The sequence below is a fragment of the Mustelus asterias genome, chromosome 23 (assembly GCF_964213995.1).
Source record: "Mustelus asterias chromosome 23, sMusAst1.hap1.1, whole genome shotgun sequence".
In the NCBI taxonomy this organism is placed as follows: domain Eukaryota; kingdom Metazoa; phylum Chordata; class Chondrichthyes; order Carcharhiniformes; family Triakidae; genus Mustelus; species Mustelus asterias.
The window spans coordinates 24,770,879-24,782,784 of NC_135823.1; the positions used below are offsets into that span (position 1 = coordinate 24,770,879).

The window sequence follows — 11,906 nt, forward strand, 5'->3', positions numbered from 1 at the left end:
ATTGAGTCGGACGATCAACCGTGATCGTAATGAATGGCGGAGCAGGCTCGAAGGGCCAAATGGCCTCCACCTGCTCCAATTTTCTATGTTTCTATGCACGGCATCTCCACATCATGTTCAGATAGTAGTTAGTTGTTGGTGCAGCTATCAAATTTCTTTTCATCTCCTCAGTCAGATTTTTCTTAAACAAATTATCATTTTTGTTATGGATGTCACAATGTTCAATACCATTTAATTTGAGCACTGAGAGGCAAGAATACTCAGTGGAATCATTAAATAAGCACAGTACTTATGATGATTATCTTTTGAAGAACAGAATGAATAGTTGTCTTATTTGCTGGTGCAAGCTGGTATAGGTAGATGCTTGGGGGAAAAAAATGGTACCTGTACTAGAGAATACTTGTAGTCAATCAACACTGCTCTGCGGAAGCATCACTCAATCAGTGCTATACTTGTTTGGTACTGGCTCTAACAACTATGTTACTTTCTTGCACGTCCATTATTGACAACTAGTTACAACCTTCTTAAAAGCTCCTTCCTACAGTGATCGTGAGGTAGTGAGTTGTATATCGAGTATCTCAGTTATCATTGGGTATTGAATGCTTATCTAATATTTTAGTAATGATATTGTGGATTTAGTAATGATATTGTGTTACTGAAAATCATGACTTTAAATGAAATGAGTAAGTGAATCACATTTTCAAATTGTAAAAGCTGCATTCTGTAGGACCTTCCTCACCAGAAAGAAAATTAGAATTAGAACTGGAATACTTTGTCAAATTCCTATATTGACAAATGTAAAAGGAATATGGAATTTTCTATTTATAGTACCTCTCTGCTTGCCACCAATCCTGCTTCCTGAATGTTTGGTCACCACACATCCTGTTTTCTGACCATCCTACTCACTGCAAACTCTTCTCACCCTCCGGTTTGGGGCATCTCCCACACCCTACCCTACCCCCTTGCTAACAAAGGGAGAGTGCAGGTCCAACATGTTACATATAGGGGGAAATGTAGGAGCAATAAGTTCGGGAAACCGTGAATGTCTTGGATAGTTCAGGACTGGATAAGGAAGAAGTGAATGGCTTTTAGCAAGTCCAAAGAGAGCAATTCAGCTGCAGCCCTAGAGAAACATAGGAAGTGCAAGGGGGAACTTAAAGCAATTAGAAGAGCAAAAAGGCGGCATGGAAAAGGATTTGCGAAGAAGATGAAGGAGAATCCTAAAATATTCTATAAATATATCAAGGGGAAGAGATCAGGAAGAGGAAGGGATTCAGAGATATGGAACCAAGGTGGACAAATGGAGATGAGTTAGATCAGCCACAAACTAATTTGAATGGTGAAACAGACCGGATGGGCTCAACGGCCTATGTAACACAAATGAATAATTCTAAGTTGTTTTCATAATAAGCCTGAGTTTCTGTGATGACCTGACAAATAAAGGCACTTCTTAGTGTAGTGCTAAACTGCAGGTTTGATTTCTGTTGTACCATGCTAATTGTTTCCAGTTGAGATGCTATTATTGACTTCAACACAGGATTGAGGGGGCAAATAAGCCAGAGTTCATAGAATCCCTACAGTGCAGAAGGAGGCCATTCGGCCCATCATATCTGCACTGACTCTCTAACAGTGCATCCCACCCAGGCCTCCGTAACCACACGTATTTACTCTGCTAATCCCCCTAACACGTCCTGGAACACTAAGGAGCAACTTAACTTGACCAATCCACCCAACCTGTACATCTTTGGACTGTGGGAGGAAACTGGAGCACCCGGAGGAAGCCCACGCAGACACGGGGAGAATGTGCAAACTTCACACAGACAGTGACCCGAGGCCAGAATTGAACCCGGGTCCCTGGCACTGAGAGACAGCAGTGCTAATCACTGTGTCGCCCTCGCTTGACCACTTCAATTTTTTTTAGCTTTATTCTTCCATGAGGCATAGCCAGTACTTATTGCCTGTCATTAATAGTTGTCATGGTTGCCATCACTGATACTAATTTTAGATTCTAGATTTATTAATTGAATTTAAATTCCACGAGCTGCCATGGTTGGATTTGAACCTCTGTCTGGGCCTCTGGATATACAGTCCAGACATTATCATTATGCCACTATCACCACTTTGCTGATTGGAAAGGAGGATGAAACTCATCCTTGCTGCCTTTACAGCCTTTATAGTCTAAATGTCAAAGGTATATGCTGGGCTGTGGCATTGAATAACCACCACAGACACGCGCACAGGAACACTGACAACGATCTTTTCACTTTTGGTACCAGATTTGTTTTGCTATCTCCAGGATATAGAGACTTCACCTTGAATTTTGTTGCATAATCTGCATAAAATTTATAGAACTAAATAATGTAATTCTTTTCTTTTCCAGTAAGTTTACAAACACGAGATCGAATAGGAACTGGTGGTCCTGTTGTAGATTGCAGGGGACTTTTGGACAATGATCTACCTGAGGGGTGAGTAATGGGTCTTTTCCTTGGCCGGCTTCTTGGAGGAGATTTAACTATGAATGCAATTTTATAAAACTAAATTATTTTCTGAAATTTTGAATTCTCTCAATAGTTGGTTTAGATATATTTCATACATTCCAAGACCCCTATCACATTAGAAAAAGTACCAGTTGCAGCACAGCTTATCCACGTTAACATCCTTCATATGTTGCATGAATTCAACTTTGTGTTTCAGGAATTCTTTGTTACTTTAGCAACAAATGATAACCGATGCAAGAACGTAAAGACCTGGCGATGTATGTGCACAAATTGTTGAATGTGATAGGACAAATTGAAAAAAGACATGGGTTTCCTGACTTTATTAATAGATGGAAAGAACAATAAAGGCACTAAATTTAAATAAAACACCAATGCAAAGCCAAAATACTGCAGATGCTGGAAGTCTGAAATAAAAACTGAAGATGCGGAAATATGCAGCATGTCAGGCAGCATCTTTGGAGAGAAATAGAGTTCATGTTTCAGGTTGATGACCCTTCATCAGAACAAAGATGAAGGATCATTGATTGACCTGACACACACACACTTTGTTTTTCGCCACAGATGCTGTCTGATCTGAGTATTTCCAATATTTTCTGTTTATTTTGTAAATAAAACATTAGTTTGGCTACAGTTGCAGTACTGAGGTCCATTCTGGGAACCACGCTTTAAGGAAGGGCGTCAAGATTTTGGAGAGGATACAGAAGAGATTTATGAGAAAGGGTCTAGGGTTGAGCTGGAGAAGCTGGTTTGGTCTCTTTGGAGATGTGATGCTAAGATGAGAGTTGATAGAGTTGTATAAAATCATGAAAGGTTTGATTAGGGTGGATAAAGTGAAAACATTTACAATGGCTGAAGGATCGATAGAGGGCACTGTTTTAAAATGATTGGCAAAATAATTGGAAGCAACATTAGCAAATGCTTTCTTGCATAATGAGTGGTTAGGATTTGGAATATGTGTCTGATAGGGTGATGGAAACAGATTCAGTAGTAACTTTTAGAAAGGGATTGGTTAAATACTTAAACATGATATGGAGAAAGAGCATGAGAATGGGAGTACCTGGATTACTCTTTGAAACAGCCAGTACAAACTCGATGGGCTGAATGGCTTCCTCAGTGCTGTATTGTTCTGTGCTTCTCTGGTGGTGATTTGAATGTCTAAATTGTAACTTTCCACCATTAGACTTCAAAATGAACTAATTCTGAGTTAAATGGTTATTATGCTCATAACAAACTAAAATATTAGTATTTATATGGTCAGTCTGAAAAATGCATGAAAATTTTTGAAGGCAAGCCAAGTTTCAGACTTTGCTGAATGAGAGGCAATCTCACTGAAATCTACAAAATTCTGAAGGGACTTGATCAAGTGGATGCTAAGAGATTGTTTCCATTGTTTGGGGAATCTAAAGCATGGAGGCAGAGCCTCAGGATAAGGGGCTGATGATTTAGGACTTGGATGAGGAGGAACTTGTACACTAAAAGGGTAGTGAATCTTTGGAATTCTCTGCCCCAGAGGGTTGTGCATACTCCATTGGTGAATGCATTTAAGGCTGAGATAGACAAGTTTTGGTGTCTCAAGGAATTGAGGGATATGGTGAGCTGGCTGGAAAATCAGACCAAGATCAGCCATGATCGTATTGAATGACGAATTAGGCTTGCTGGTCTACCCCTGTTCCTATTATGTTCTTGTCATGTGCAATGCTCGCCCAGAGAGGGAAATTGGGAAGATTTTTACTTGATCTTTTCGTGGCCCAGGTCTTCAGGTCTCTGTATAGTCAGAGACTGGAGGTATTGTGAAAAATATTCGCAGGACCCATCGAAATCCTGTTGTAAGCACATGTCTGTACATATGTGGAAATTTTAAACATCCGATTGCCAGCTTTACCTTGTTTGGATTGCTCAGTGACTGGCCAGAACCAAGTGGACATGGGCTGTTTGTCCTATACAAATTCTGGTTTTGACATGGATTTACGAGAGTTTTTCATAGCAAGTATATAAGTAGCGAAACTCTTAAGTAAATCACCTGGAGTGTCAATGCACTCCAGAGCCCACAGCAATGTTCACTGACCACCCACCCACTAGTAATATAAAAATGAAGTGTGATTTTACTTCCCCCAATGCTGCTGCACTACACAAAAAGGAACTGAGGAGCTGCTGCTCCGCACATTTCTTAGCAGGCCCAGGTCTGGGTGAATTACTTGGGTAATTAAGGAGCCACTCCAGTGAAATTCTTGCCCATTTCCTATAGTGGATATAAAATCGATACTTAAGTGCTGGCAGATTATGTTCAGAATTATTTCACATCTTTTGAATACTCAGGGAGCACAGATCTAATGAAATGATGAGAATCTGGCACAAGTGCAGTCACACCTGGAATACTGGACTAAACAAGTATATCCTGGCTTTGAAAACCATGGAGAGGAAAGGGAAATTAAATTGATACTTGGCCCAAGACAACATATTAGGAAAGAATGAGGTTGATTGACCATGCTAAATTGCCGATAGTGTTAGGGGGATAAGCAGGGTAAATGTGGGGTTATGGTCGGTGGGATTGTGGTCAGTGCAGACTTGATGACCTCTTTCTGCACTGTAGGGATTCTATGATGGTATTTCTTTTCTGGACAAAAATAGACTGTGGTTTAGGTGGTCCGGATGTGCAATAAAAACCAGTCATTTAATTTATTAATTATTCCATGCAAATCTTTGCTGAATGCTTTACACTAATTCACAGCTTTTTATGAGCATTTCTACCTGATCCATATTTCTTCATTCACTGATCTGCCGTTCGTGACTCTTATGCATGAGACCCCAGGGACTGAACTCGCAAAGACTTGAAAACTGTTTTAGAACATAGAACATTACAGCACAGTACAGGCCCCTCGGCCCTCTGTGTTGCACCGACCAGTGAAACTAATCTAAAGCCCATCTAACCTACACTATTCCAATATCATCCATATATTTATCCAATGACCAATTAAATGCCCTTAATGTTGGCGAGTCCACTACTGCTGCAGGCAGGGCATTCCACGCCCTTACCACTCTCTGAGTGAAGAACCTACCTCTGACATCTGTCCTATATCTATCACCCCTGAATTTAAAGCTATGTCCCCTCGTGCTAGCTATCACCATCCGAGGAAAAAGGCTCTCACTATCCACCCAATCTAATTCTCTGATCATCTTGTATGCCTATATTAAGTCACCTCTTAACCTTCTTCTCTCTAACGAAAACAACCTCAAGTTCCTCAGCCTTTCCTCATAAGTCCTTCCCACCATACCAGGCAACATCCTAGTAAATCTCCTCTGCAGCCTTTCCAATGCTTCCACATCCTTCCTATAATGCGGCGACCAGAACTATACGCAATACTCCAAGTGCGGCCGCACCAGAGTTTTGTACAGCTGCAACATGACCTCCTGGCTCCGAAACTCAATCCCTCTACCAATAAAAGCTAACACTCCGTACGCCTTCTTAACAACCCTATCAACCTGGGTGCCAACTTTCAGGGATCTATGCACATGGACACCGAGATCTCTCTGTTCATCCACACTACCAAGTATCTTACCATTAGCCCAGTACTCTGTAATCCTGTTACTCCTTCCAAAGTGAATCACCTCACACTTTTCTGCATTGAACTCCATTTGCCACCTCTCAGCCCAGCACTACAGTTTATCTATGTCCCTTTGTAACCTGCAACAACCTTCCGCACTGTCCAGAGCTCCACCGACTTTAGTGTCATCTGCAAATTTACTAACCCATCCTTCTACCCCCTCATCCAGGTCATTAATAAAAATGACAAACAGCAGTGGCCCCAAAACGGATCCTTGCGGTACACCACTAGTAACTGAACTCCAGGATGAACATTTCCCATCAACCACCACCCTCTGTCTTCTTACAGCTAGCCAATTCCTGATCCAAACCGCTAAGTCATCCTCAATCCCATGCGTCCGTATTTTCTGCAATAGCTTACCGTGGGGGACCTTATCAAACGCTTTACTGAAATCCATATACACTACATCAACTGCTTTACCCTCGTCCATCTCTTTGGTCACCTTCTCAAAGAACTCAATAAGGTTTGTGAGGCACGACCTACCCTTCACAAAACCGTGTTGACTATCCCTAATCAAATTATTCCTTTCTAGATGATTATAAATCCTAACTCTTTTCCTTTCCAAAACTTTGCCGAGAACAGAAGTAAGGCTCACTGGTCTATAAGTACCAGGGTTGTCTCTACTCCCCTTCTTGAACAAGGGGACAACATTTGCTATCCTCCAGTCTTCTGGCACTATTCCTGTAGACAATGATGACATAAAGATCAAAGCCAAAGGCTCTGCGATCTCCTCCCTAGCCTCCCAGAGAATCCTAGGATAAATCCCATCCGGCCCAGGGGACTTATCTATTTTCACACTTTCCAGAATTGCTAACACCTCCTCCTTATTAACCTCACCATCTAGTCCAATAGCCTGTATCTCAGTATTCTCCTCGACAACATTGTCTTTTTCCTGCGTGAATACTGACGAAAAATATTCATTTAGCGCCTCTCCTATCTCGTCAGACTCCACGCACAACTTCCCACTACTGTCCTTGACTGGCCCTAATCTTACCCTAGTCATTCTTTTATTCCTGACATACCTATAGAAAGCTTTAGGGTTTTCCTTGATCCTACCTGCCAAAGACTTTTCATGTCCCCTCCTGGCTCTTCTTAACACTCTCTTTAGGTTCTTCCTGACTAACTTGTAACTCTCAAGCGCCCTAACTAAGCCTTCACGTCTCATCTTTACATAAGTTTACATTTTGTCAGGCAGTTAAATGAATGAGAATCCATTTTCTCTGTACAAAGAAAGGAGTCAACATCCTTAGGAAGGAAGAAAATTGGTTCAAAGATTTCATCTTTTTAAATAAAAATGACACCAGAAATTATTTTGGATTGGTAACCCCTTTGTTAAAGTACAAGATTAAGTAATTTGATAGGCATTTATTTAAAGTAATAATGCAATTTATGCTCGGCATAATTTCTAGATTATAATGGTTGCATATTTTTCAAAAAGACTGGAAGATCATGGCATCAATGGCACCACAAATCAGTTCCTTTCTGTTACAATAAATTGAGAATCCTAGCACCTAAGTTGAGTTGAATGCATGAATTGTAATATTTGATTTGACATGGTTGAATATATTTCTTCAGAAAAACTGAGAATGGTACTTATTTAGTGAATAATAAATGGTCTTGAATTTGTTTGACTAAACCTTTTCAAAATCTCAATACTGCATTGTATTCCAAGTACTGCAAGTATATTCTACACATATGTATGTATTCAGAATCTGTTTTGTGAAATGGTTGTAATGATTATATCTGTTTACAAAGTTATTGGTTTTTAGCATTTAGGTAATATCTCAATAGGCTATAAAAATATATTTATTGAAGTTACATAATTGCATAACAATAAACAATAAATGGTGGCACGGTAGCACAGTGGTTAGCACTGCTGCTTCACAGCTCCAGGGTCCCGGGTTCGATTCCCGGCTCGGGTCACTGTCTGTGTGGAGTTTGCACATTCTCCTCGTGTCTGCGTGGGTTTCCTCCGGGTGCTCCGGTTTCCTCCCACAGTCCAAAGATGTGCGGGTTAGGTTGATTGGCCAGGTTAAAAATTGCCCCTTAGAGTCCTGGGATGTGTAGGTTAGAGGGATTAGCGGGTAAATATGTGGGGATAGGGCCTGGGTGGGATTGTGGTCGGTGCAGACTCGATGGGCTGAATGGCCTCCTTCTGAACTGTAGGGTTTCTATTCATCTATTCTATTCTATTTCAGGCAACTTGCTTAGGGAAATCTGCTTCTAAACGTAACAGTTTATAAGCTCAAATTTCGAGCAATTTTAAAATTTTCTTTTCATCTCTACTGTTTTCTAAACTGCATCTTTTACTATAATTTGGATGGATGCTGAAAGTAGTTGCAATATATATTTCCCAATTGCATTATTTCCTTGTCTCCAGTTAAATAGAGAAAAAAATGTGTGTTTAGCGCGTAATTGTTTTTAATTCAACATTTCAATGTTCTACGACATGTAGTGACAGTTAATGGTTACTACAACTTTGTTAAGTCTGTGTTTGTACAATAATTATTCTGTTAGTGGGAGTATAATAGCTATGGAATGCTCTTTAAATAATGTGCATAATTTTGAATCAGGCCACTTTTTGAGGATTCTGGACCTGGAAGGCCGCTAAGCTGTATTATGGAGGACACCGTACCATTTACAGACATGACAGGTGCTGCAGGTGGAGGGAACTGCCAATTGATAGAGTCTCCAAACCAGGAACAGAGACTTCAGACACAGCGAATTCGAAATTTTGGGGTTCGAGTTCAAATGCACACGCCACAGAGCCGGCCTCAAGGCCATCAGTCACCTGTATTGCCAGAGGGATATGGTAAAGTTTGGATTCAGTAATATTTTATTAAAACTAGTATTCAGAGGGGAGTGCTAAAATCAAATTGCCATTTTGTGATTGTCAGTAAATAATTGGCATTTAGAAATACGCTTACCTTTATGAATTTATATTCATAAAGCAAAATGGATAGAATTGGGAATTCTATGAATTTTGCTTTCTGAATACAAATTCACTTAAATTCACTCTTGCACTTAAAATTGATGGGCATGGTTTCCAGACTTTTTAAAAAATAGATTTATTTTGTTCCATTAAAAAACATATAGTTAGCAGAGATTTTAGCAAACTTGCCTGTTTATTGACCTGAACTAGAGACTATAGATGAGGCAATGCCAGCATGATGCTGAGCACCAATGAAGCGAGTGAGCACTGGAAGAGCTGTCCCATATAACTTCTTGTACAGCCATTGCAAGTCTGCCTGCCTATTTACCACTTCCTGTGCCATTATACAGGACTCAGATCATCGTGTGTCAACATTCTTGTTGAGTAGCTCAGACTTGTTGTCCACTCTCATATCCATTCTAGTGCATACTTAAAGTAAAATAACACCAGGGTTTAATGAAATTTTCACTCATGATAGAGAATAGTAGAGGAAGGAAAAACAACATCCAGATTGAAACTCCCTAATTTGTTGACCCCAACAATACTTCAGTGGATCCGTGTCCATGGTTTTCAAACTTGTAAGAAGAGATGTGCTTGATGAAGAATGGGAAATAGTATCTTATACACTTCCTAGTGACTAGATACAAGATAAAAAGATAACATCGCCATAGTCTCAAATGACCATAGGCTATCTCCCTTTTGAGGGGGAGAGCTGACTGGTGGTGATTTAACTTGAGGATCGACACACCTCAGGTGAGGGGCAAGGTTGAAAAGGCGGGACTTCGTGAATAACCTCGGCTGGTATGGGAATTGAATTCATGCTGTTTGTGTCGCTTTGCATCACGAATCGGTTGTCCAGCCAACTGACCTCCAGTATAGAGAGACATTGACAGGAGGTAGCTTCAACTCTCTTGGGTATGAATTTTAAGTCATGCAGAACACATAAACAGATAATGCAATTTAACTCATACCCCCTTTTTCTACACACGCACGCATGCACACACGCACAAACGCACACACACACCAGAAAGCTGAGTGGATTAGTGATTCCTGAGTTTCTGTCAAAAGTGTTGAAGAGTGCAGTCTGCAACTGTACCATCAATATTCAGTACGGTACACCCAAACATTTGTATTGTATTCTTCCTCACGTTTTCTGAATGATTTTATCTCATCACATTGGTCATTCCAACTCACTTTATAATGAAGAGAAAACGCATCTACGTTTGTTGATGCACTCAACCAGACTTAACCTCAAATCGGATTTAAAATTAATTTGCAGAAAAATTACAAGCACTAGCATCAAACTTGTGCTTACACTTTCCCTATGAATTTTGGAGAGGAAACGTTCTCTTTTCTTTCCTCTCACTCATTCTCTCCAGATTAATTTTTCAATAATTTTGAATGTTGGGAACCTTCAATTTGTGTTAGGGCTAGGTACAAGGTAAAAAGGTAATGTCTCCATAGTCCCAGATGACCATAGGCTGCTCCCCCTTTGTGTTAAGTTTGCAAATAAATAGTGAAATGTATAGAGCTCGCACAAGAAGTTTATTTTTGTTTTTAAAGTTGGAGACCCCTTTGTTATTAAATATGTGCATTCATATATTTGGATTACTCTTAAGTTGCAAACTTTTATAATGCTCGGAGAGAAGGAAATACATTTTGGGATGGAATTCCCTGTGGAAACATAATTGGAAAATTACACTCGAATTACACTCAAATTTATCCCCATTTTGTCAATGTCTTTACACCCAAATTTCCTGCCCATCTCATCAACATATCTTGAAATCTAAAGCGGGTATACAAAAGCAGAAATCAGCATAAATATTTAAGCCTCCAGGAAAAGAGCCAAACTTACACCAACTGTTCCTTTTTAAATATAAACATTTCAAATGATCTATCCAGCATATATTCACATGGTTTAGAGCAGGCAAATGTGGAAGATTTTCAGTTTTTATTATGACTTACATGGATTCTATAAAAAATGCAGTGCACGTCTCTGAGGATATATATTTTTTTAAATAACAGTAAAACATCAGAAAAGTTACTTTCCTGCTGCACCTAAAATCTTGTGTACAACTTGGCACTCAATTTGAACCAGCATAATTGCAGAAAATGTGAGTGTATGAATCTTCAGTCAGGAGGCAGAGCCATTATAATGAGCCACTGATAAGATGGCTCTAATCTAGAGCAATAACTAAATTCAGGCAGAGCGTAATTATGTGAATAACGCATTGGCGGCTGTGGTTCCTTCACCTTTTACACTTGAGTATTTGCTTACACTTCAATTGGCTGGTATTTATGCATGTGAACTGACAGCAAATTCCAACTACATTGCTTGCAATTCTTTAGTCAAACCACTCGGTTTAGGAATGTGCAATTACTTATGTTAGACTTTTGGACCAAGTTGATTTTTTGCCTATACATTTTAAATGTAGAATCCTAATGCCTGGCTTCCCATATATAACTTTGAAGGAAAGGAAGTAATGTGTCATTTCAGTAAGAATCTTAATCAGCACAAAGCTACAATTTCTCTCACTTGAAATACAAACTTGGCAAATTATCTTAATTACAAATGTAGAGAAGATGGAATTAACACAACACAGATTAACTTTCTTTGTATTGTGCAACTGGAGTCCATGCTCAAGCAGGATATGTTGAATCACTTGCAGTACAGGTTCTACAACAAGAGAGAGAACTAGTTCTAAATTATTATCTGTTTGTTTTCAGAGCAGCGAACAACTGTACAGGGACAGATTTATTTCCTGCATACACAGACTGGAGTCAGCACTTGGCATGATCCTCGAATTCCAAGGTTAATTAACAAAATTTAATAACACTTGCCAAACAGTTCCTGCTGTATAGATAATTTGACTT

At 39.7% G+C, this 11,906-nt stretch overlaps 1 protein-coding gene across 3 annotated transcripts in view; it reads left to right on the top strand.

The window, feature by feature from the left end:
* smurf1 (SMAD specific E3 ubiquitin protein ligase 1) overlaps positions 1-11,906 on the top strand; it is a 129,732-nt gene that overhangs the window by 91,344 nt on the left and 26,482 nt on the right. For all 3 annotated transcript variants that reach the window (XM_078240138.1, XM_078240139.1, XM_078240140.1), the window contains 3 exons: positions 2,381-2,465; positions 8,674-8,912; positions 11,760-11,844. In XM_078240138.1, coding sequence (XP_078096264.1) covers positions 2,381-2,465; positions 8,674-8,912; positions 11,760-11,844 — 409 coding nt within the window. The remainder of the gene's footprint in view (positions 1-2,380; positions 2,466-8,673; positions 8,913-11,759; positions 11,845-11,906) is intronic.